The sequence below is a fragment of the Hyperolius riggenbachi genome, chromosome 12 (assembly GCF_040937935.1).
Source record: "Hyperolius riggenbachi isolate aHypRig1 chromosome 12, aHypRig1.pri, whole genome shotgun sequence".
NCBI lineage: Eukaryota > Metazoa > Chordata > Amphibia > Anura > Hyperoliidae > Hyperolius > Hyperolius riggenbachi.
This window is the reverse complement of record NC_090657.1, coordinates 31,551,956-31,577,126: the sequence shown is the minus strand read 5'-3', so window position 1 is coordinate 31,577,126 and position 25,171 is coordinate 31,551,956. Positions and strand designations below refer to the sequence as shown.

General features: G+C 47.9%; 1 protein-coding gene and 1 non-coding gene across 2 annotated transcripts in view; one reads left to right on the top strand and one right to left on the bottom strand.

Annotated features, from left to right (window-relative positions):
• The window catches only part of LOC137541114 (opioid growth factor receptor-like), a 245,563-nt gene that overhangs the window by 64,918 nt on the left and 155,474 nt on the right, over positions 1-25,171 (top strand). Inside the window, exons 3-4 of the mRNA XM_068262263.1 lie at positions 11,024-11,089; positions 17,092-17,133. Of these exons, the coding sequence (XP_068118364.1) occupies positions 11,024-11,089; positions 17,092-17,133 (108 nt within the window). The remainder of the gene's footprint in view (positions 1-11,023; positions 11,090-17,091; positions 17,134-25,171) is intronic.
• LOC137542606 (U6 spliceosomal RNA) lies at positions 19,388-19,494 on the bottom strand. The gene has a single exon (XR_011025487.1). It is a non-coding gene; the product is annotated as a U6 spliceosomal RNA (small nuclear RNA).

Genomic DNA, 25,171 nt, shown 5'->3' with positions numbered 1-25,171 from the left:
TTGTGGACTTTTTCATGGACTAGATTTGCTGACAGTGGGTCAGCCTGCCAGGCCTGTAGAGCTCCAGAATGTTTATCCTGCAGTATCCAGTCTTGCAATCCAGCCTGCAGAGTGTTGCTCCCAGCCTGCAGAGTGTTGCTCCCAGCCTGCAGAGTGTTGCTCCCAGCCTGCAGAGTGTTGCTCCCAGCCTGCAGAGTGTTGCTCCCAGCCTGCAGAACTTTGCTCCCAGTCCGCACAGGCTCAGTTCACACAGTTTCAGTGCCAGCCCTCACAGATTGTATTGGGATCTCAGCCAACGGTCCAGCCAAGCGCTCAGCCAAAGGTCCAGATCCATGAGGTTACACAGTCTGCTGTTCTGTCTGAAACTACTGAGCCTGCTGCCCTGTCTGAAGCGTCCCAACCTGTTAACTTGCCTAAAGTTATCCCGCCTTCTGTTTTGCCTGAGGTTATGCAAGCTGCTGCCCAGCCTTCACAGACTTTTGTTGCTCAGACTGATGTTCCTGATGGTGCCCGGCCTGCTACTGTTCTTGCTTCTCCTGGTAGTGCCTGGTCTGCTGGACTACCTGAGGGCACCCAGTTTACCATCCAGCCTGTTGCTACCCTGTTTGAGACTATTCAGTCTGTTGCTAATCTGCCTGCAGCACTACCTGAGGTTTTCCAGTTTACTGCTCAGATGTCAGACCTCTGCTGTTGCTTCCAAGTCTGGCGACTCTGCTGTTGCTTCCAAGTCTGGCGACTCTGCTGTTGCTTCCAAGTCTGGCGACTCTGCTGTTGCTTCCAAGTCTGGCGACTCTGCTGTTGCTTCCAAGTCTGGCGACTCTGCTGTTGCTTCCAAGTCTGGCGACTCTGCTGTTGCTTCCAAGTCTGGCGACTCTGCTGTTGCTTCCAAGTCTGGCGACTCTGCTGTTGCTTCCAAGTCTGGCGACTCTGCTGTTGCTTCCAAGTCTGGTGACTCTGCTGTTGCTTCCAAGTCTGGCGACTCTGCTGTTGCTTCCAAGTCTGGCGACTCTGCTGTTGCTTCCAAGTCTGGCGACTTTGCTGCTGCTGCTTCCAAGGTTGGTCAGTCTGCTGCCGCTCCTGAGGATATCCAGTCTGCTGCCGCTCCTGAGGATATCCAGTCTGCTGCCGCTCCTGAGGGTATCCGGTCTGCTGCCGCTCCTGAGGGTATCCGGTCTGCTGCCGCTCCTGAGGGTATCCGGTCTGCTGCCGCTCCTGAGGGTATCCGGTCTGCTGCCGCTCCTGAGGGTATCCGGTCTGCTGCCGCTCCTGAGGGTATCCGGTCTGCTGCCGCTCCTGAGGGTATCCGGTCTGCTATTCCAGTTGCTGCTTCCAAGTCCGCTGTTCCAGGTGTTGCTTCCAAGTCCGCTGTTCCAGGTGTTGCTTCCAAGTACGGTGTTCCTGCGGATCTCAAGTCTGCTCCGGCTCTTCTTGATCCTGATGGGTTCCAGTCTGTTCCTGCTCCTTCAGATCCTGATGATCTCCACGCTGCTGATATCTCTGCTTCCCAATCTGTGTTTCTGCGTGACTCTTTCAAGTCACATCATGTCCAGGCTGTCCAGCCTCTAAAGACTCCGGTGGTCCATCCATATTGTATGTTTTTTTTTTTTTTATTTCTCTGTGGTCCCTGCCCACCCAGTCTCGGTTTTTTCTATTGGGACCCAGGTGGAGCTAACTCTGGAGATCGTGTGGAGCGTTCGGAGTCCGCTCCTAAAGAGGGGGGTACTGTAATGATCTGTGCCTGTGTCATCCTGCTGGTAGCAGCACTGAGGAACTTGAGGTGGACTTCCGCTGTCTACCAGCAGATGGCTCTCATATTGCTGGGAGCGGTGCAATTCCTTGGCTCACCAGCAGATGGAACTGTAAAAGATTCTGGCCAGTCACCTGAGCAATGTGCTGCATAAAAGGATGGACTTGCTAGCAGCACATTGCTAGGTCATTCAGTTCGTGTTCTTGCTGCAGTTGTGACTCTGGCCTTTGATCCAGTGTTTCCTAGTTCCTGCCTTGCCTTGTATTACTCTGAATTCCTGGTATCGATCCTTGCTAACCTGACCATTCTCTGTCTGGCGTTATTACCTGATGCTGATCTCTAGGTTTGACTCCTGCTTGTATGACTTCCCTTTATGTATGATGATTCGGATTATGCACTGTTGTAAATATTCTGTCTGTTGCTGTATATATTGGTATAGATATAGTCAGGATTCTGGTATTTGTGGTACACCACGTGTTGTTTGTTTGTACGATTGTATGTGTATGGTGATCTGTATTTGTACACTTTGCATTATTGTAAATAAAACACATTCATTATTCTACTCTGTTGTGCAGATGTCAGTATTTCAATTGTGATCTTCCAGTTTTGTTTAAACCAAAACGATTGCCATGCAGAGATCATGGATCTGCCAGTCTGGTTCCAGTCACGACCACGATCTGCATGGCCAATCGTTACACCTACCCACCCACCAGGCTGCCTACCTACCCACCCACCAGGCTACCCACCCACCCACTCACCCACCCCCACCGGGCTACCTATCCACCCAACCACCCATGGGAGCTGTGCGCCGGATGGAGGCTGGGACAGGAGGTCTGCTGCTGCAGGTGAGTAAATGTTTTTTTTTTTTTTTTATTTTTTTTTTTTTTATTATTATTTTTTTTTTATTTATATTAGCAGGTGTATGTTCTGGGCAGGTCTGCCACATGATTGCATGTATTTTCTGGGCATATCTGCCGACATGATGTGTATTTTCTTGAGAAAACCTGCACAATTATGTGAATTTTCTGGGGAAAGGGTCACCAAAACTTGGGCCCACTGTCTTTGCGTTGCACTTTTCAAGGGAACCTGAGGTGAGAATAATCTTGAGGCTGCCATATTTCTCTCCTTTTAAGCAATACCAGTTGCCTGGCTGCCGTGCTGGTCCTCTGCCTCTTATTCTTTCAACCATAGACCCTGAGCAAGCATGCAGCAGGTCAGGGGTTTCTGACAATATTGTCAGAACTGAGAAGATTAGCTGCATGCTTGTTGCTGGTGTAATTCAGTTTATTACTGCGGTAAATAGATCAGCAGGGAGCCAGGCAACTAGTATTGTTTAAAAGGAAATAAACCCTCACCCCTGGTTCGCTTTAAGTTAGTTAGCTCCGCCCTCATTGCCACGCCCATTTTTTTTGCCGCAGCGCTACGCGACGCAGGTTCTATCCACACCTATTTTTTTTGTAGCCACGCCCATTTGCCGCTTCGCACGCCGCAGGTCGTAGGGGGCCCACAATTGCAATTTTGCACAGGGGCCCACTGCTGGCTGTGTCCGCCACTGGATCACGGGTAACTTGTGATCACAAGCTGTTTTTCCTGATCATGAGGTTGGATTCTGAATTTGTGATTGCCTCTTGATTAGTGTTGGGCGAACATCTAGATGTTCGGGTTCGGGCCGAACAGGCCGAACATGGCCGCGATGTTCGGGTGTTCGACCCGAACTCCGAACATAATGGAAGTCAATGGGGACCCGAACTTTTGTGGTTTGTAAAGCCTCCTTACATGCTACATACCCCAAATTTACAGGGTATGTGCACCTTGGGAGTGGGTACAAGAGGAAAAAAAAATTTAGCAAAAAGAGCTTATAGTTTTTGAGAAAATCGATTTTAAAGTTTCAAAGGGAAAACTGTCTTTTAAATGCGGGAAATGTCTGTTTTCTTTGCACAGGTAACATGCTTTTTGTCGGCATGCAGTCATAAATGTAATACATATAAGAGGTTCCAGGAAAAGGGACCGGTAACGCTAACCCAGCAGCAGCACACGTGATGGAACAGGAGGAGGGTGGCGCAGGAGGAGAAGAAGGCCACGCTTTGTGAGACACAACAACCCCGGCCTTGCATGAGGGCAAGAAGCGTGCGGATAGCATGCTTTGTACCGCCATGCGTCATAAATGTAATAAAGATAAGTGGTTCAATAAACAGGGACCACGCGGCAACGCTAACCCAGCAGCAGCAGACGTGATGGAACAGGAGCAGGCGCAGGAGGAGAAGGCCACGCTTTGTGAGACACAACAACCCAGGCCTTGCATGAGGGCAAGAAGCGTGCGGATAGCATGCTTTGTACCGCCATGCAGTCATAAATGTAATAAAGATAAGTGGTTCAATAAACAGGGACCACGCGGCAACGCTAACCCAGCAGCAGCAGACGTGATGGAACAGGAGCAGGCGCAGGAGGAGAAGGCCACGCTTTGTGAGACACAACAACCCAGGCCTTGCATGTGGACAAAAAGCGTGCGGATATAGCAGCAATGCTTTTTGCCGCCATGCAGTCATAAATGTAATACAGATGAGAGGTTCAATAAACAGGGCCCGGAAACGCAACACCATCCCAGATGTTCATTGGTCATGTTACTTGGTTGGGGTCCTGGAGTGTTGCGTAGTCATTTCCAATCCAGGATTGATTCATTTTAATTTGAGTCAGACGGTCTGCATTTTCTGTAGAGAGGCGGATACGCCGATCTGTGACTATGCCTCCGGCAGCACTGAAACAGCGTTCCGACATAACGCTGGCTGCCGGGCAAGCCAGCACCTCTATTGCGTACATTGCCAGTTCGTGCCAGGTGTCTAGCTTCGATACCCAATAGTTGAAGGGTGCAGATGGATGGTTCGACACAGCTACGCCATCTGACATGTAGTCCTTGACCATCTTCTCCAGGCGATCGGTGTTGGAGGTGGATCTGCACGCTTGCTGTTCAGTGGGCTGCGGCTGCATGGGTGTCAGAAAATTTTCCCACTCCAAGGACACTGCCGATACCATTCCCTTTTGGGTACTAGCTGCGGCTTGCGTTGTTTGCTGCCCTCCTGGTCGTCCTGGGTTTGCGGAAGTCAGTCTGTCTGCGTACAACTGGCTAGAGGAGGGGGAGGATGTCAATCTCCTCTCTAAAGTCTCCACAAGGGCCTGCTGGTATTCTTCCATTTTGACCTGTCTGACTCTTTCTTCAAGCAGTTTTGGAACATTGTGTTTGTACCGTGGATCCAGAAGGGTATAAACCCAGTAATTGGTGTTGTCCAGAATGCGCACAATGCGTGGGTCACGTTCAATGCAGTCTAGCATGAATTGAGCCATGTGTGCCAGAGTCCTACCAGAATCCTCATCATCCTCTTGTGAGCGTTGTGATAGTTGTTGTGATGCATCATAGTCGTCACCTTCCTCCTGGTCTGCTTCTGCTGACCATTCGCGTTGAATTGTGGAAGTCCAACGTGCACCGCTCTGGCCCTCGTCAGTGGTGGCATGAAATTCCTGCTCCAACTCCAGCTGTTCCTCCTCCTCTTCTTCGTCATAGCTGCTGGGGCCAGCGTTCCCTGAGGCGGATGGCCTGATGTTGGTACCATCACGCTGATCGTTTTCTCCTTCAGATTCCCCCAGTTGCATCATGACAGCTGTTTCCTTGATTTTTAACATCGACCTCTTCAGTAAACACAGCAGTGGTATGGTAATGCTGACTGAAGAGTTGTCACTGCTCACAAGCAACGTGGATTGCTCAAAATTTTGGAGGACTTGGCAGAGGTCCAACATGTTGGCCCAATCGGATCCACAGAAGCTTGGCAGCTGGCCGGATGCGCCTCGGTACTGCGCCGTCATGTACTGGACCACTGCACTCTTCTGCTCGCAAAAGCGGGCTAGCATGTGCAGCGTAGAATTCCAGCGCGTAGGGACATCACACAGCAAGCGATGGTGGGGGAGATTGAAGCGCTCCTGCATCTTGGCGAGTGCCCCCGAAGCAGTACTGGAATTTCTACAATGTTTGGACACTCGACGCACCTTCAACAGCAGATCGGGCACGCCTGGGTATGTCCTCAGGAACCGCTGAACTACTAGGTTCATCACGTGCGCCAGGCAAGGGATGTGTGTCAGCTTAGCCAACCTTAAAGCGCGAATGAGATTACTCCCATTATCACACACAACCATGGCCGGTTTCAGGTCCAGCGGTGCCAGCCACAAATCCGTCTGTTCCTTTATTCCCCTCCAAATTTCCTCCCCTGTGTGCTGCTTATCCCCAAGGCAGATGAGCTTCAGCAACGCTTGCTGACGCATGCCAACAGCTGTGCTGCACTGCTTCCACGATCCTACTGCTGCTGGGTTAGCGTTTCCGGATGAGGTACAGCTTTGAGATGCGTTGGAGGAGAAGGAGTCAGAGAGGTAGGTGCTGCTGTTATCCAGTGGGAGGGACGGCGGTGCAGCTGTTTGTGGCGTGGGCAACACCCGTGCCGTAGCAGGTGAGGAATCGCTGCCAGGCTCCACAAGGTTCACCCAGTGCGCGGTAAGGGAGATGTATCGACCCTGGCCGAACGCACTCGTCCAGGTGTCAGTGGTGAGGTGAACCTTGCAGGCAACGGCATTCTTCAAGCTTCGGGTTATTTTGCTGACCACGTGCTCATGCAACTCAGGCACTGCAGAGCGTGCAAAGTGGTAGCGGCTGGGAACCACGTAACGTGGGATGGCCACTGACATCATGCCCTTGAAGCTGTTTGTCTCCACCAATCGATATGGCAGCATTTCGCAGGCCAGAAGCTTGGCTATGCTGGCTGTTACTGCCACGGCCCGGGGGTCATTTGCTGGCAATTTCCTCTTGCGCTCAAACATCTCCGACACAGACAACTGAACCGTAGCGCTGCACACGGAAGGGCTGTTGGTTGTTGTGTTTGATGAACACTGGGAGACCTCAAGAGCACTACTCCGGAAAGTGACAGTGTCAGCGTCGTCTGATGTTTGTGAATGTTGTGAACCACGCAATGGCTGGGCTACTGCTGCTGCTGAGGCGGGTCTGGTGAACCCAAGGGAGGCAGTGTTGTTTCTGGTACCCTGTCCTGACGCGTTTGCCCAAAGAGTGGGATGTTTGGATAGCATGTGACGGCTCATGCTGGTGGTGGAGAGGTTGTTAATATTTTTCCCCCTGCTCAGGCGGGTCTTGCACACCTTGCAAATCGCCATGGTAACATCCTCAGTGCAGTCTTCAAAGAAAGCCCAGACTTTGGAGCACCTGCCTCCTTGCTGGCGATTTCTGTTTGCTCCTCTTTTGCCTCTCACTTGAACTTCCACGCTTGTGGTGCCTGAAATTGCGCGCCGCCTACCTTGTGGCACAAGGCGAACTCGTGCAGCAGTGGGTTCTTCAACAGACTCATCTGTGCTGCTGCTACGACGGCGATGTTCTCGTTCACAAACAAAATCTGGGTCTCTGTCCACATTGTCCATACCCTCCTCTTCCATCTCCTCAAACTCGTCATATGTCATTGTGGGCCACCGCCGTGGAGTAGAGCTCCCCACAACAACCTCTGCGCAGCACACTCCAACGTCGTCTTCCAGATCTTGTCGGCCGACCTCCTGCAATTGCAACCCCTCCTGCCCAAATTGCTCTGGGATTTGGGTTTCCGAGTCCTCTTCGGACTCGCCTTGTATTTCAGTGCGCGGTGCATTTCCCACAGTTAACGGTTGTGAATCCAGGCACAACATTTCTGGCTGTTCCTCCATTGACCTTTGAAAGGTGGAAGTTTGTTGGGCTGGGAATAGCTCCTGCGAATACCCCATTGTGTCCTGAGGTAATTCATCGGACTGGTTATCTGGCAGTTGTGTGCGTGGTGTCGCTGCCGGTTGTGTCAGCTTTGTGCCCACTGGCTCCTTGTAACTGGCTGAGGACTCGGACCTCGTGCGTGATGTGCTGGTGCTGCTTAACCCACTGCTGGACGCTTGAGAGGTCATCCAAGTAATTATCTGGTCCTGTTCTTTTGGATTTGTGAGGGTTGTTGTCCTGGACAACATGGGCGGTATTGAGTGGGTTTTCTTGGGTGCTCCCCTGTGGCCTGTATGTGAACCGTCAGGGGAAACACCTCTTCCCTTGCCCCTCCCTCTTTCACCGGATTTCTTCCTCATTTCACTTATCCTTACAGTACACGCTGACTGGCAGCAGTACAGTGGCAGTACAGAAATGCTATACAGTACCACTATTCCCAGCAGCGACACAGAGCACAATGCTATACAGTGACGGGTGAGCGGTGTACCACTATTCCCAGCAGCGACACAGAGCACAATGCTATACAGTGACGGGTGAGCGGTGTACCACTATTCCCAGCAGTGACACAGAGCACAATGCTATACAGTGACGGGTGAGCGGTGTACCACTATTCCCAGAAGCGACACAGAGCACAATGCTATACAGTGGCGAACGAGCGGTGTACCACTATTCCCAGCAGACACAGAACAGTACACAGAATGCTATATAGTGTGGCTGAACGAGCGGTGTACCACTATTCCCAGCAGACACAGAACAGTACACAGAATGCTATATAGTGTGGCTGAACGAGCGGTGTACTACTGTTCCCAGCAGACACAGAACAGTACACAGAATGCTATATAGTGTGGCTGAACGAGCGGTGTACTACTGTTCCCAGCAGACACAGAACAGTACACAGAATGCTATATAGTGTGGCTGAACGAGCGGTGTACCACTGTTCCCAGCAGACACAGAACAGTACACAGAATGCTATATAGTGTGGCTGAACGAGCGGTGTACTACTGTTCCCAGCAGACACAGAACAGTACACAGAATGCTATATAGTGTGGCTGAACGAGCGGTGTACTACTGTTCCCAGCAGACACAGAACAGTACACAGAATGCTTTATAGTGTGGCTGAACGAGCGGTGTACTACTGTTCCCAGCAGACACAGAACAGTACACAGAATGCTATATAGTGTGGCTGAACGAGCGGTGTACCACTGTTCCCAGCAGACACAGAACAGTACACAGAATGCTATATAGTGTGGCTGAACGAGCGGTGTACCACTATTCCCAGCAGACACAGAACAGTACACAGAATGCTATATAGTGTGGCTGAACGAGCGGTGTACTACTGTTCCCAGCAGACACAGAACAGTACACAGAATGCTATATAGTGTGGCTGAACGAGCGGTGTACCACTATTCCCAGCAGACACAGAACAGTACACAGAATGCTATATAGTGTGGCTGAACGAGCGGTGTACTACTGTTCCCAGCAGACACAGAACAGTACACAGAATGCTATATAGTGTGGCTGAACGAGCGGTGTACCACTGTTCCCAGCAGACACAGAACAGTACACAGAATGCTATATAGTGTGGCTGAACGAGCGGTGTACCACTATTCCCAGCAGACACAGAACAGTACACAGAATGCTATATAGTGTGGCTGAACGAGCGGTGTACTACTGTTCCCAGCAGACACAGAACAGTACACAGAATGCTATATAGTGTGGCTGAACGAGCGGTGTACCACTATTCCCAGCAGACACAGAACAGTACACAGAATGCTATATAGTGTGGCTGAACGAGCGGTGTACTACTGTTCCCAGCAGACACAGAACAGTACACAGAATGCTATATAGTGTGGCTGAACGAGCGGTGTACCACTGTTCCCAGCAGACACAGAACAGTACACAGAATGCTATATAGTGTGGCTGAACGAGCGGTGTACCACTATTCCCAGCAGACACAGAACAGTACACAGAATGCTATATAGTGTGGCTGAACGAGCGGTGTACTACTGTTCCCAGCAGACACAGAACAGTACACAGAATGCTATATAGTGTGGCTGAACGAGCGGTGTACTACTGTTCCCAGCAGACACAGAACAGTACACAGAATGCTTTATAGTGTGGCTGAACGAGCGGTGTACTACTGTTCCCAGCAGACACAGAACAGTACACAGAATGCTATATAGTGTGGCTGAACGAGCGGTGTACCACTGTTCCCAGCAGACACAGAACAGTACACAGAATGCTATATAGTGTGGCTGAACGAGCGGTGTACTACTGTTCCCAGCAGTGACACACAATGACTGGGGGGGACCCTGGCTAGCGTGGCTGGAGCGCGAACTACCCTGCCTGCCTACCCAAAGCTAAACCCACAGACAAATGGCGGAGATATGACGTGGTTCGGGTATTTATTTACCCGAACCACGTGACAGTTCGGCCAATCAGAGCGCGTTCGGGTCCGAACCACGTGACCTGTTCGGCCAATCACAGCGCTAGCCGAACGTTCGGCCATGCGCTCTTAGTTCGGCCATATGGCCGAACGGTTTGGCCGAGCACCGTCAGGTGTTCGGCCGAACTCGAACATCACCCGAACAGGGTGATGTTCTGCAGAACCCGAACAGTGGCGAACACTGTTCGCCCAACACTACTCTTGATCACGGATTCAGTCCCGAATGCACCCGTGTTCGTGGTCCAAATCCGGCTCGTGATCACGTCCTTGGTTATAACCTGGAAACCCGCCGACTTTAGCAGTTAATATCAAAGCCCCCTTACATGATATAAACACCAAATTTGCAGGATATGTTAAGTAGAACAGTGGGAACAAGGGGAAAATGATTTTAACGTTTCAAAGGAAAAAAGTATACATTTAAATGCGGTAAATGACAGTTAATGTAATTACCGCATTTACATGTATACTTTTTTCATTTGAAACTTCCTTTGAAACTTTAAATTTTTTTATTTTTTTTTCTCAAAAAATATAAGGTCTTTTCCCCTTGTCCCCACTGTTCTAGTTAACATATCTTGCAAATGTTTTGTTTATATCATGTAAGGGGGCTTTGCTATTAACAGCTAAAGTCGTCGGGTTTTGAATCATGAATATTTTTTTCATTTGCAACTTTAAAAATCGATTTTTCTCAACTAGGCCTTTTTGAAAAAAAATGTTTACATTGTAGCCACTGATCACCTTTTATAATCCATGCAATTTAGGTGATTGTAGCATGTATGGGGGCTTTGCTATTAACGTTAAAGTAAAATCCATGAACATGGATTCTACATGTAATCACGGCTAAAATCTGAGTCGAATTCAGAGCTCCGATTCAAACCCGGATCACGGCATATCCGGATTTCAATTCTGCCGTGGCCAGATTTACTCGAATCCATGATCGGGGGTATGTATCCGAGCATAAATAATGGAGACAAAGCTAGTGATGAAAATTATTTTTGAAGTGTTCTGTAATAGCACAGCACAGTCACTCCCTATTTTGATGTTATCTTAGGGTTCCAAGGCCGCCCGGGACATGCAGAATTACAGACACGGGTACCCACATGGCCCAGAACAAGAGGTAATGTTTTTTTTTGTATCAAGCTTTATAAATTCAGGGGTTTAAACAAAGCAAAGCAATTCATTCTAGTGATGAATGATCTCAACTCAATGTGCCTGATTCACAAAGCAGTAATAACCCAGTTATCACGCCTAAAAGACTTTAGGCGTGATAACCTTTGCACTAGCTCAGTTATCACCGCTTTGTGCTGCTGATTGCGCGCAAAGTCCCGCGCGCAAAGTTTTGCGCAATTGCGCGCGCAGCACCCATATGGTTTAATGGGCGCATCGCGCACCGTGATCTTTTGCAGGAACTGATATTTTGCATGTGTACAGCATCTAAGAATGATCAGGCTTTCAAACCTCTCTGACAAACTTCTGCGACAGATAAATTCCTCAGTTTGCAAAGATTTTCATCTGATGTGTGTGTCACGGAACAGCTGTGAGAGACGCAGGCGAATCCGGAGGATTCGCACAGTCAATTTTCTGATCGCTTCCTGGTTAGATGTGCGCAGTCATTACAGCGATCAGAATGACAATTTTTCCTTTCATGAAGTATGTTTGCTGAGCAGAGAAGGTATGTTGGTCTTAATTAACTGGACCAAAAGGAGACAGTTCACACGTACCCCTCACAACTCTGACCAGGTAATTAAACCTCATCACAGTTACCTGTGAAGGACAGCATACACAGGAATAGGCAGGAAACCCCCAGCAGGAGGCCTATTCAAAAGTTGCCTTCCCTCAGGGCTCGTTTCCACTGTAGCGGTGCGGAATCGCCTGGATTCCACCGCTGAAGAAATCGCATGCAGCTGCGTTTCCGCATGCAGATTTACCCACGATTTCGCATGGCAAGGAGCCATGCGAATTTAACCATGTCACTGCCTGTGTTAAGTTCCATTGGCTTTCATGCGAAATCGCGGGGAAATCCGCATGACAAAGCCGCATGCGATTTCCCTATTGAATACATTAGCGGCGATTCGCCCGCATTCCTGCCGCACGCGAATCTGCACGACCCTGTCGTGCAGATTTTCCCTGCATCAAAAAACGCCGTGGAAACAGCCCCATCCACTAACACTAATATTAAGTGCCCGCATGCGGATTCGCTATAGTGGAAACGAGCCCTCAGACTTACCGGAGCCATTTAGAGACAGCTTAGAAATACATAGAGGCCTGGTGCACACCAGAGGAGTTTTTCTGAGCGTTTTGAGTTTTTAAATCTGCTGCTAATGTTATCCTATGTGTCTGTGCACACTGGAGCAATGAGGTTTTGTAAAAAAAAAAAACATAGCATTACATTGGGAGGAGCTTTTGAAACCTCTAGTGCCCAAACGCTAGAGGTTTTAAAAGCTGTTCCCAATGTAATGCATTTTTTTTTTTTTTTTTTTTTTTTACAAAACCTCATTGCTCCAGTTTGCACAGACACATAGGATAACATTAGCAGCAGATTTAAAAACTCAAAACGCTCAGAAAAACTCCTCTGGTGTGCACCAGGCCGGAGTTTGAATTTTTTTTTTATTTTCTTTGCTTGTTTAAGGAATACCGTTCATATGATAGGTATGGAAGTTATCTCATTTTGCTGGTCTGGGTCTGGTGAATATTTTATTAAATTGAAGCCACTGACATACCCAGAACCTGAGGTATTCCGCTACTTTGTAACCGGGCATGCAGAAGCTCTCAAGTCTGATGTCATAGGAATTGGCATAATCTGAGGAATATTAAACAGCTACCAGCACCAATGTGGCATTTATTGGCTTTGAATTACAGAGGATTATAACTTTAATCCTAAATCTCTCTCCGAGGGAATTAACTGATTGGTTTGTAATCCAGAGGAGGCAGGCGTTGCCACTCCCCCAAACCAGCTTCAGTCAAAAGTGTTTTGGCAGGGACTCCTTGCACAGTCCTCCAAATTCCATCTTCACGAGAGCATGCTGCTAGCCAGAGGACCCAGGGCCAGCCCTAGACTTTTTGCCGCCTGAGGCAAACTTAGAAAAAATTGCCGCCCCCCCCCCCCCCAGCCGTGGGTGCGAGTGGGCCGGCCTCTGAGCTGGAGGGGTAGTGGGCAGAAGGGGGTATTGGGCCTAGGGGAGGGGGGTCGGACCCCCCCCCTCCCTCGCCTAGGTCCCCCGATCTGCGCTCCACCTCCAGCTTTAAATGGTAACATAGCAGCCGATTAGTAAGAGGGACGGGTGAGGATCACTCACCTCTTCCGGTTCCAGCGTGCGCTCCACTGGCGTCAATTCCTGCAATGCCGTCCACTTACAATACAGTGGGGGGCATGGCAGGAAGTGACATCAGTGGATCGCACGCTGGAACCGGAAGAGGTGAGTGATCCCCGCCCGTCCCTCTTACTATCGGCTGCTATGTAACCATTTAAAGCTGGATGTGGAGCGCAAATCGGGAGACCCCCCTCACCGCCGCTAGGCCCAATACCCCCTTTCTGCCCGCTACCCCTCCAGCTCGGCGGCTGGCCCACCCGTACCCACGGACGGGTGGTTGCCGCCCCCTAGAAGTGCCGCCTGAGGCAAAAGTTTCACCCCGCCTCATGAGCGGGCTGGCCCTGAGAGGACCATGTGGTTAGCGGCCATCTTGTCTGAACTTTGCTCCTGAACTGAAACAAAGGAACTTTATGAGTTTCCCAGAAAGGACATATTTCCACGAACTTTAAGTATTTTTTCCCTCATTTTTATTTTCTATACTGTGCTATTATTTGTCTCTATAATTGTTGATTTTAACGATTTTCTGTATATATTAATTATTTATATTGCGTTTTTAATAAACGACGCTAACGTCCTTTATTTATTCAGCTATTTTTTTACTGCAGAATCTGCAGTAAACAAATCCTGTAGCTAGGTAACGTCCTCCCTCGCTCAGCGCTGGAATTCTGTGCTGAGGAGGCGCGGCTGTCAGTCATGTGGGCGGTCATGTGGTGACGCCTTCATGATGTATAACAGAGTATACGGAGTGATGATGTGCCGCTCCCAGGGCTGTAATCCTGCGCATGCGCAGCCGCAGTACCGGCTATGTGAATTGTACAGGCAGGGGAGTTTTAAAGCAACGATTCTAATCACCATGAGATAAGGCGACCCTGGGCCGGGTTGGGTCCGCTAATGATAACTGGATTAAGATAACAGAGGGTCTGCAAATAGCAAGGGAGCCACTGATCGTCTGCCCTGAGGTCTGATATTCAACTAAGGTAATTAACTTTTTTTCTTTGATTCAGCTCGTAAGTCCTTTAACCAGCTGCCGACTGCTCCACGCCAATTGGCGTGAGCAGTGCGGCAGCCCCAGGACCGCTCCACATCAAATGGCGTGAATGGCTGTTTATTGGGCTAGCAGGAGATTGCGCGCAACCTGCACGTGCATCTCCTGCTTCGCCTTCAGTCTCTCAGCGGCGATCGCCGCTCGAGAGGCTGTTAGACGGCGTAACCGCCATCTAATTACTTTGTACAGAGCTGCGATCTGCAGCAGTGCTGTACTGGGGAGAGCCGTGTGACACAGCTGTCCCCTCCAGAGGCTCAGAGGTGATCGGCTGTCATAGGCTGAAGCCTATGACAGCCAATCACAATGGTTGGCTAGCGGGAGGAGGGCGGGTTTAGGATATATAAAAAATTGAAATTTTTATTTTAAAATAAATAATATAAATATTTATGAAAAGAAAAATAAACATTGTGCGGGGGATCAGACCCCACCAACAGGAAGCTCTGGTGGTGGGGGAAAAGTGGGTTGAAATCACTCATGTGCTGTGTTTTGCAGCCCTGCAGCTTGGCCTCAAAGCTGCAGTGGCCATTTTAACAAAAAATGTCCTGGTCACTAGGGGGGTTTAAAGGGAACCTAAACTGAGAAGGATATGGATGTTTCCTTTTGAAAAATACCAGTTGCCTGGCAGTCCTGCTGATCTCTTTAGTTAAGTAACGAATGCGGAATAGTCTCCTCAGTCAGCGCACAGCAGGTGCGCTGACACAAGTAAGATCTCCTACAAAAGTTCAAACAAGATGGACCCAGTAGTGGTGGAAACAAAGCAGCCAGCAGGAGGCGCTATGGAGCACAGAGGAGAGATTCCTCCGTGCGCTTCAAAGACGCCAGACTGCGACTGCACAATGCAAAAACAGTACACAGGTGTGAAAACAGCACTGAGACAGAATAGACTAGAGCAGAATTCATAGAAACAAACTGGACAGTCATAGAATGAAAGGATGTCTGCCAATCTAGTTACAAGCCATGCAACGGCATACATCCACAAGACAAGAAAGGAGAAGTACAGAGATCGAAGTAGAGATGCACGACCGCAGTGCACGCTCACTACGCAGACTTCAGACAAGACTAAGAAGGTATGTCCGCCAATCTAGTTTCAAACCATGCAACGGCGTTCATCCCCAACAAGACAGGACAGAAGAAGTACAGAGATCGAAGTAGCGATGCACGACCGCAGTGCACGCTCATTTCACAGACTTCAGACAGAGAATCGCCTCAATGCCACCACAGCACTGAGATGAGAGCAAAAAACCGGGAACACATCCGATATGAAAAATAATAAACGTACTCGCTAAACGCGGTCTCCGCACGAAAAGCGCAACAGAGACAAAACACATTCCAGGCACAGTCGCCGCACGAAAAGCACACAACAGCGACAAAGCATGCCACCCTAACTAACAGCAGAGATCAAATGGCAAGATGGGTTCAAGCTGACAGGAGTTGAGAACCAACTCCTGAATAACTAACAAAACCCTTGCAAACAGATTACGGAAGGCTGGGCTCAATCCAGTCACACTAAACAGGAATTATGACGAGTAAAGTCTTCTGGGAGGAAGTGACATTAAGGGCTCGTTTCCACTATAGCGAATCCGCATGCGGGTACTGCACGCGGATTCGCATAGGCAATGTAAGTGGATGGGGCCATTTCCACTTGTGCGGCTGCGGGAGCGTTTTTTGGGGCGGCAGTTATCTGCACGGCAGAGCCGTCAGATTTTGCGTGCAGAAGGAATGTGCGCGAATCGCCGCTAATGTATCTAATAGGGAAATCGCATGCGGGGTGACCATGCGTTTTTTGCCGCGAAATTGCATGCGATTTCGCATAGGTATTAATGTTAATTTACACAGGCAGTGACATGGTTAAATTCGCATATACCTTACCTATGCGGAATCGCATGCGAAATCGTGGCAAAAACGCATGCGGAATCTCACCCGCATGCGATTTCGTCCGCGGTGGAATGCAGGCGATTCCGCACCGCACTAGTGGAAACGAGCCCTTATACTAAAGCCCTTCCAGAGAAGAAGAGAAGTTAATTTGCAAAACAAGCGGATGCAAATTACCTCTGCAGCAAGCTGCAAGCTGACAAAAGGTCTCTTTTCCATAGACCTGCAGAATGCAACCCTGAAAATGACAAAAACTGCCTGCTTGCGCAGGCCAACAGAACAGATCCTTACAGGTTACAGTAGTGGTTGAATCACACACCTGAAAGAAGCATGCAGCTAATCCAGTCTGACTTCAGTCAGAGCACCTGATCGGCATGCTTGTTGAGGGGCTGTGCCTAAAAGTATTAGTGACACAGAATCAGCAGTAGAGTCAGGCAACTGGTATTATTTTAAAAGGAAAAATCCATATCCTTCTCAGTTTAGGTTCCCTCTAACACTGCGGTTCTCAAATGGTTAAGGCAGGTGTGAGCATGGGAGACAAGGGGTTACTTACCCAGAAGTCTGTCAGGCTCCTATGCATATCACTCCACTTGCATGTGATCTGTGGGACACGTTCCATGATTCACCACCGCACTTCCTCCTTCCGGCTTGAAGGAGGTAGTGCATCATATAGGTTGCGCGTAAGTGGAGTGATATGCATAGCGGCATAGGAGCCCGACGGACGTCTAGGTAAGCAACCCCTCGTCTTCCCCCACTATTTTTTGTACTATGTTTACAGCACTACAGTAGATGTTGGCACTATATAAATAAAAAAATATTTTGAGGAAGATGAGTATAAAGTTTACTTGCATGTAAGTTTATTATTTTTTATTATTATTTTTTTTTTTATAGAATTTCCTATCCCACACGATGCACTACCACCAAATCTTAATGGTATGTACATATACCAGAAATAATTCATTGTGTTGGATTCTATTGTTTCATCATACAGACTTACGTAAGAATGTGCATCAAGCTCTGGCTAAAGATTCTGTTTGATGTTTCTGCTCAATGGTGTTTTTTGTTGGCAGTTTTCCCATCTTCCATGATCCCATCCTTAACTCTTCCCTCAACCGAAACTTCTTCCCAATGACAAACCCTAAACTCCTCTCCTAACAGAAACTTCTTCACAATGACAAACCCTAAATTCCTCTCCTAATAGAAAATTCTTCACAATGACATGACTGGGCAGGGCCCATCTGGGCGGACTTTCCCCACAACCTGAAATAAAGCCATGACACCCAATTGGAGTTTAAAGGCCACAGCTTTAATAAGATTTAACATAATACAATCTAGAAGAAAAAACCAAAGAAACTTTGATTAAAATGCATTAACAATTTGAGAAACTTGTATAACCGCGCTCTGACAGGTCCCATGACAATGCCCTCCCTCTTCGTGAGGGTCCATATATACCAACCACCGGCTTTCAATCAACATTTGGTTTGCCACTGAACCTGCCAGTGACAACCATTAAACTTTATGCCACTGCACCTCCCCAGTGACGAGAATGGTGCCATTAACCCGTCGATTACCCACCCTAAAGCCATCCGGATTAATGACCCATGAAACCATTGCCATTATGTTCCTTCTTGGCACTCATGTATCATAACCAGCACTATGCACTCCTAGCATAAAATGCCTTATTTCATTCACTAAGCTCGGTGTGTACTTCTCGTTTGGATGTCGTCCAGGCCGGCATTGTCATGGACCCGCCACGGCATTCGTGCCTGCCCCTTCAGGAACGAATGCCCGCCCTCAGCAAGAGCGCGGCTTCTAGGGCCTCTCTCATCCCAAAAAGGAAAATATCGTTCCCCAGACCGCTTAGGTGCACCCCATCCCTGTCGAAATGTCCCTCCCAGCTCTCCAAGAGTCTGTGACGAATGGCAATGCCCCCTCGTTTGACTATGAACTTTGATATGGCTCTGTTGACTCTTTGTCTGGAATGGTTTAAGACTCTTTCCAAGACGGGTGGGCGCCATTTGGATCTCGGGATCATTTCGGACCATATGATGGTTGGATGCTCCGCAGTAGCTCCTTTATCTCCAGCATCAGGAGATGCAATAGACTAGTTCCCAAATAGTTTCCCCCTATGTGTACTATGGTGATGTCGGGGCGGGCCTTTGTTTTGCCAGCTGTGTGAGCTTTTTCCAGCCTCTCTAGCGTTGCCCCCGGAAAACCAAACCAGTGTACCTCCCGGTCCCCTCTTACCTGCCCTAGCGAGTCGTTCCACCCGTGTTATAAATGAGTGTCCCATGATCCACACCCTACACTTCTACTGACCTAAGGTGGAAGGAGGATAAAAGGCAACAAAAAAAGGGGGGGCAGAAAACATGCATTAACACATTTTGAGATGACATCATGCGGTAACATGCAATGCTTATCCAGTAGGGGCTATGCCCGATCCCCCGCAGCTAGTGCTCTGCCGGGTGTGGCGTCTTCGTACCCCTTTACTTGCAGCTATAGCTCTGCCAAGTGTGGGTATGTTTGTACCGTATGCCCTCCGTTCTGCAACCCGCCCCTGCAGCTATTGCTCTGCCAGGTTCGGGGGCATGTGGGAGAGTAAAGAGTTGTGGGTTTTTTTGTTTTGTTTTGTTATTTGTTTTTGTGTTGTGGCCCTAGCCCACTTCCTGCAGCTAGCGTTCTGCCAGGTGTGGGCAGACATAAGTCTGAAACCTGCGAGATTCCCATCTTCCAATAATTTTATTTATTTATTTTTTTTTTTTTTATAATTTCATTGGTCAAACCCCAGCGTATGGCCTCCGTTGCTGCGCCGATACGAAAAGAGTGTGAGCCATACTCGGCCGGGTTGAGGCCTATACTTACCAGCGCGTGCCGGAATAATCTGTGAATTGAAACCTGGACATTGGCGACCCATCCCTGTGTAGTAGTAAGGGCCCTGCCTGGTTGCCTCTGTAGAGCACCAGGTTCCTGTATGATCACACCGGATAAGAAGCCTGCCCAGCCGTTTCCTTTACCCGTATGGTGACTCCCTTCACCCCTTGATCTGTTTTGGATTTATTGATGCGCCCTCATATAGACCCTTGCAACAAATATATGTCCTGCATCTGCAGGCCCCCCTTTCCTCTTTCCGAGGGCTTACTAACTCCCCCATGCGCAAGGCTCAATGGAAGGCCAGTGTAAAGGCCAGGTGGATATGGAACGCTTCACGAATTTGCGTGTCATCCTTGCGCAGGGGACATGCTAATCTTCTCTGTATCATTCCAATTTTATTATATGTGCTGCCGAAGCGAGCACGTATCACATATCATTTTGGCAATCCAATATAATCTATACCCCGCAATGACCAGCAGTTATACTGGATGTGTCATGATGCAGTCCTCTTATAGGTAATTCTGCTCATTTTAAGCGTAGGTTTAACTACATGCTGGAGGGTGCTTTACTAGGATCGTACCACGAAGGTATATTAGGTAAACTTTACACACGTATGCATACACACCCACGGTACATACACGTATAAACCTACATATGAGGACATACAGCCACATAGGCCCCTATACATTTTATTAAATTCCCAATTGTTTGTTCTTATTTATTTTTATATATACATACATACATACATACATACATACATACATACATACATACATACATACATACATACACACACATACATACACACATACATACATACATACATACACACATACATACATACATACATACATACACATATATATATATATATCTATATATATATATCTCTATATATATATATATCTATATTTTTTTTTTTTTGTAATATACGCATACAAATACGTATTATATATATATACATGCATAACATACATACCTCCATACACATACGTCTAAACAAACGCACCCATGTGTATACACTTAAGCATACATACCTCAGTGCTGTATAAATAAATAAATACCTACATCCACACCCCACACATGTACATATATACATGCATCCACCCGCCTACACGTGCATATGCACCCTGGAACATGCATACACATACATTACATACATGTATTATTCCTTATTGAGATCTGGTTGTTGTCCTCCAGCCTACAATGGCTTCAATTCATCAAGCATTACCGCATTCGGTAATGCTGAAAACAGCTGACTTAACGAAGCACTTTAGAAAATGTTAATTCATCAAAGCTGTTACCGAATGAGAAGCTGAAATGACAGATCAATGAGATAAATTACCGACTTATGTGCTAATTCATCAAGGTTCCCACATTCGCTAACACATTCGGTGATTATCTCCAGCTCTCCCCTGTCCTAACAGGCTTCGAAAGCCTTCTGTGTGAATGTTTTCATGATTAGCAGGAGCAGGCAGCCAATAGAAACAGCCCCTGTTCTCCTGCAAGTGCTGCTGATAGGTCACACAGGCTTCTCCACACAAGCTTTTAGACCCCCCAGGCAGTGAGCAGAGAGAACGGGACAAAAGATATCCCCAGATTCCCTTCGGTGGTGTAACCCTTTCAGGCCCTGTTTAAATATGCAAAGATGCAAGTGGTGAAATCACCAAGCATGGCATTTGTAATGTCTCCAGGAAGTTCATCTACGTTGTGGCAAATAAGTCAAATGTTAAGAAAGACTGATGGACAGATTCAGAGCAGCAGAGGCAGTATAAATAACAGTAACTATAACACGTTTACGTTTACGCTTCTATTGTAATCAGCTTGTAACAACACAGGGACATTCCAAGCTGCTCTGCACCACTCTGCTGTTATCGGACAGCCTTTGATGAATTGAAGCAGTAGTACTTCGGTAACTTAACGAACCTCTACCACACATGGGAAAATATTGATGAATTAGCACAGTGAAGTGTAAAATACCGAATGCGGTATTTTAAGGACTGGGGTTTTGTTATCGAACACCCTTTGATGAATTGACGCCTATATCCTAGCACTTATGGTAAAACAATAGTAAGTTTAACAGCTCCCCTCATTCCTGCACAGCTCCCTTTGGCAGGACTACCCCTCTGCCTACAGGCTCTATGCAGATAGCTTATATCACTGCTGTGGAGAAACTTAAAGCAGCAGTTTTATGTCTTTGGCTGAATTTTAATACAAGTTACTACTTATCAAAGGTAATCTCACTCCAAGTATCATATCTGTCAGATATTTTCCCCCACTGAGTTAAATTATCCTAGTCCGTTTTTTTTGGCAGCCTGCATCAGGGTCAGACTAGAATCTAGTCAGCTTTGTTCTCTGGGGTGACAGACTTTATTACTCTTCCAGCTATAGAAGTGGTCATTGCTCCAGGACAATATAGTCTGCCATGAGTTTGTTTGGCTTTGATCAAAGGAATGTGTTAATTCTCTTCACTGAGTCCCACCTAAACAGCATTGATCCCTGATCTGCTCTTCTATTATTATTATTATTTATTAGATTTACATAGCGCCAACATATCATGCAGCGCTGTACAATAAATAAGGTTACAGACAATGATAACAGGTATCCTATTCAGGTGAAAAGAGGGAAAAAACGTCCTGCTCCTGCCTTTTCATGCCTGGAGGAAGATACTCCTCAGGCACTCCACCTTTTAAGCACACCTGATAGACTGGTTGTGTTTGGTCAGTCCATCCCAGGGCCCGCCCCAGTCATGCCCCTGCTCGTTTTAGCTCTGCTGACCTCTCAGGTTACTAACCCTAAACTCCTCTCCTAACAGAGACTTCTTCACAATGACAAAGCCTAAACTCCTCTCTAGGGTTGCTGGTCGGATTGCACGGAATGGAGATTCTCACGATTCCGGTTGGAAATTGGCAGTTCCGTTCCGTTGAGCTGGAAAGGAACATCTATAGCGGTAATCGGTAAATAGTGGAATTTCTATGTGGAATTCCGTTGGAATTTAATCAGAAGCGTGTAAAAGCTGCCTTTACTGTTAGGCAGGATTTTTAAGCCAAGCAGAAGGATCGGAAGGGATAGACCCATCACAGAAGCTTAAAACATGCTGATTTCTGCATTAAAAATGGAATTTCTGCACCAATTAGTCTTAACAAAAAACAACCAATCCTACGTTAGCAACCAGCTCCTAGCTACCTATCATTAGCTATCCCACCCATTTTGTATATAAGAGAGGTGTAACAGTCACAAAGCTTGTGGGTTTCAGTCTGGTGTTGGAGAGAGAGGAGAGACAGACCTATATTAGTTGTTTCGTCATAAAACAATAAGGAGAGACAGACCCATATTAGTTGTTTTGTCATAAAACAATAGTCTTTTTAAAGACTATGAGAGAGAATTAGACTGAGTGTGAGCTATTAGTAGTAGTAGCTCAGAGCCGGCCTTTGGGGGGGGGGGGGGGGCGCAAGTGGGGCAATCGCCCCAGACCCCATACCTGAAAAGGCCCCGCACTCTCTGAGTGGCCTGTGCAGCAAGCCAGACCCTATCCATCCGCGTCTGTCCTGCTTGAGATTGCTGCACAGCTGTATCTGGCAGCCGAGGATGTAAGGAGGCAGAGGGAGGTGATGACGCTGCAGGCTGTTACAGACAGGGACGTCTATGCCTGCAGCCTGTAGCTCCGAGTCCTCCCCCTCCTCTCCCCCTGTAACTAAGCTATGTGTCCTGCAGCCACGCCCACCTTCCTCTCCAGGCTGCTCCTCAGGTCCTCACACACAGCTTCTGCCGGGAGATTCAAGAGAGCTGCAGGCCCGGATTACCGACCAGGCAACAAAAGCAGTCGCTTGGGGCCCCATTCAGAGTCAAAGGGGCCCCATCAGCACATAAACTAGCCCTCGCCATCTTGTCAGCGGTGGCTGGATGGTATAATGGTTAAAGGGACTCTGAGCAGTGCAGTAACTATGGAAAGATGCATATCATTTTAAAGCTCTCTTTCTCCACTTTCCAATGATATATAAAGCGCCGCCCTATGCCTTTTTGTTTTCGCTATTTTCGTGATCGAAATCGCAGCCACAGCAATTTTGATCGCGAAAATAGAGAAAACTAAAAGGCGTAGGTTTCGCGGGTCCAGTTAAAAATGGCGCCAGCCAAATAATGGCGCCTGGTTAAGCACAATATTTTTTAAAAAACGATATTTATCGTTTTTACAAAAATGATATTTATCGTTTTTATGAAAAACAATATTTTTCGTTTTTGAGAGTTTAAAGTTCCTTTCCTGGGTGTGTGTGTGTACACACACCACACACACACCACACACACACCACACACACACCACACACACCACACACACCACACACACCACACACACCACACACACCACACACACACCACACACACCACACACCACACACCACACACACCACACACCACACACCACACACACCACACACCACACACCACACACCACACACCACACACCACACACACACCACACACACACCACACACACACCACACACACACCACACACACACCACACACACACCACACACACCACACACCACACACCACACACACCACACACACCACACACACACCACACACACACACTTCAAAACTATATTTATCGTTTTATGGAAGTCATAAAACGATAAATATCGTTTTTAGTGCGGCGCCATTTTTTAACTCATAAAACGATAAATATCGTTTTATAATGCAAATTAATGTGGCGCCATTTTTACACTGTAGGCTCTGGCGACATTTTTAACTGATCCCATTTATCTATATTTGGAAAGAGAAGAAAGAGAGCTTCAAAATGATATGCACCTTTCCATAGTTACATTGTATTTCACAGGACGACTTTTCTCCAAAGTGGGCAGCTCGATTCAGCACAATGCAATGACATATAAGGAACCCAGGGGGATATAATTACAAACATCATGCTGGTAGGTGTGAGGATGTAATTAATTAGTTGTGGGTATGCTTAAAGGCATACTCACAGGCACTGCTCGGAGTCCCTTTAAGGGCTCTTCCTCTGACACAGGAGACCAGGGTTCGAATCTTGGCTCTGCCTGTTCAGTAAGCCAGCACCTATTCAGTAGGAGACCTTAGGCAAGTCTCTCTAACACTGCTACTGCCTATAGGGCGTGTCCTAGTGGCTGCAGTTCTGGTGCTTTGAGTCCGCCAGGAGAAAAGCATAATATAAATGTTATTTGTCTTGTCTTGTCAAATGATGCTGATTGTCTTCAGAACCAGCTCCTGCTACTGTGCGCTCTGCCACTGCCCACTCCTCCCTCCCTTCCCACAGAGAACCACAGCTGCAGCAAGAATGATAGCAGCAGATGGCAAACGCTCACTCACCTATCCATGATCCAAGCGATAGAGATCCCGTCATCTGAAACCCATCTGTCTCTTCTACAGTGCAGCTGCTCACTCTGAACTTCCTGATTCTCAGATCAGACAGGAAGTAGGAAGTAGTAATAGTAGTAGTAACAGAGCGGCAGCACTCTAGAGGAGACAGATGGGCTCCGGATGATGGGACCTCTATTGCTTGGATCGCAATAGGTGAATGTGATTCATCTGGTGCTGTCATTCACCCCCACTGCAGCTGCCTTCTCTGCTGGACTATCGTATTCACTGGGATGGAGGCTGCATGGTGGCTGTCTAGTTTGGGAGGAAATCGGTTGTTCGGTGGTGGGGGTGGTTATGTAATTCTGTCTGGGGAACGGCTTCCGGTTTGGCGGTGTCGAGAGCTTTTGGCTATTGCCAGGCTGGAGATGCAGGGGGAAAGTGCTGCTGCTGTGATATCTGGCCCCCTCTTCACAGGGGTGCCCCAGCCCCTGAGTGCAAATGTCCCAGCCATTTATCTCTCACTCTGCATTTTGCAGCTGCTATTCCCTGCATATTCCCTGCATTGTGCACCCACAGAGGAAAGCGGGCTGTTGCCCATAGCAACCATGAGCTCGGCTGCCCCGGTGTGTGCGGCATGTTGCTGTGCAGCTGCATCTTCTGATTCTATTACGACATGATGGGGGCCCCAAATCAGTTACTTTGCTTAGGGCCCCATTTAGCCTTAATCCGGCTGGTATATATTGGAAGAAGCTTGCCTGTCACAGGCA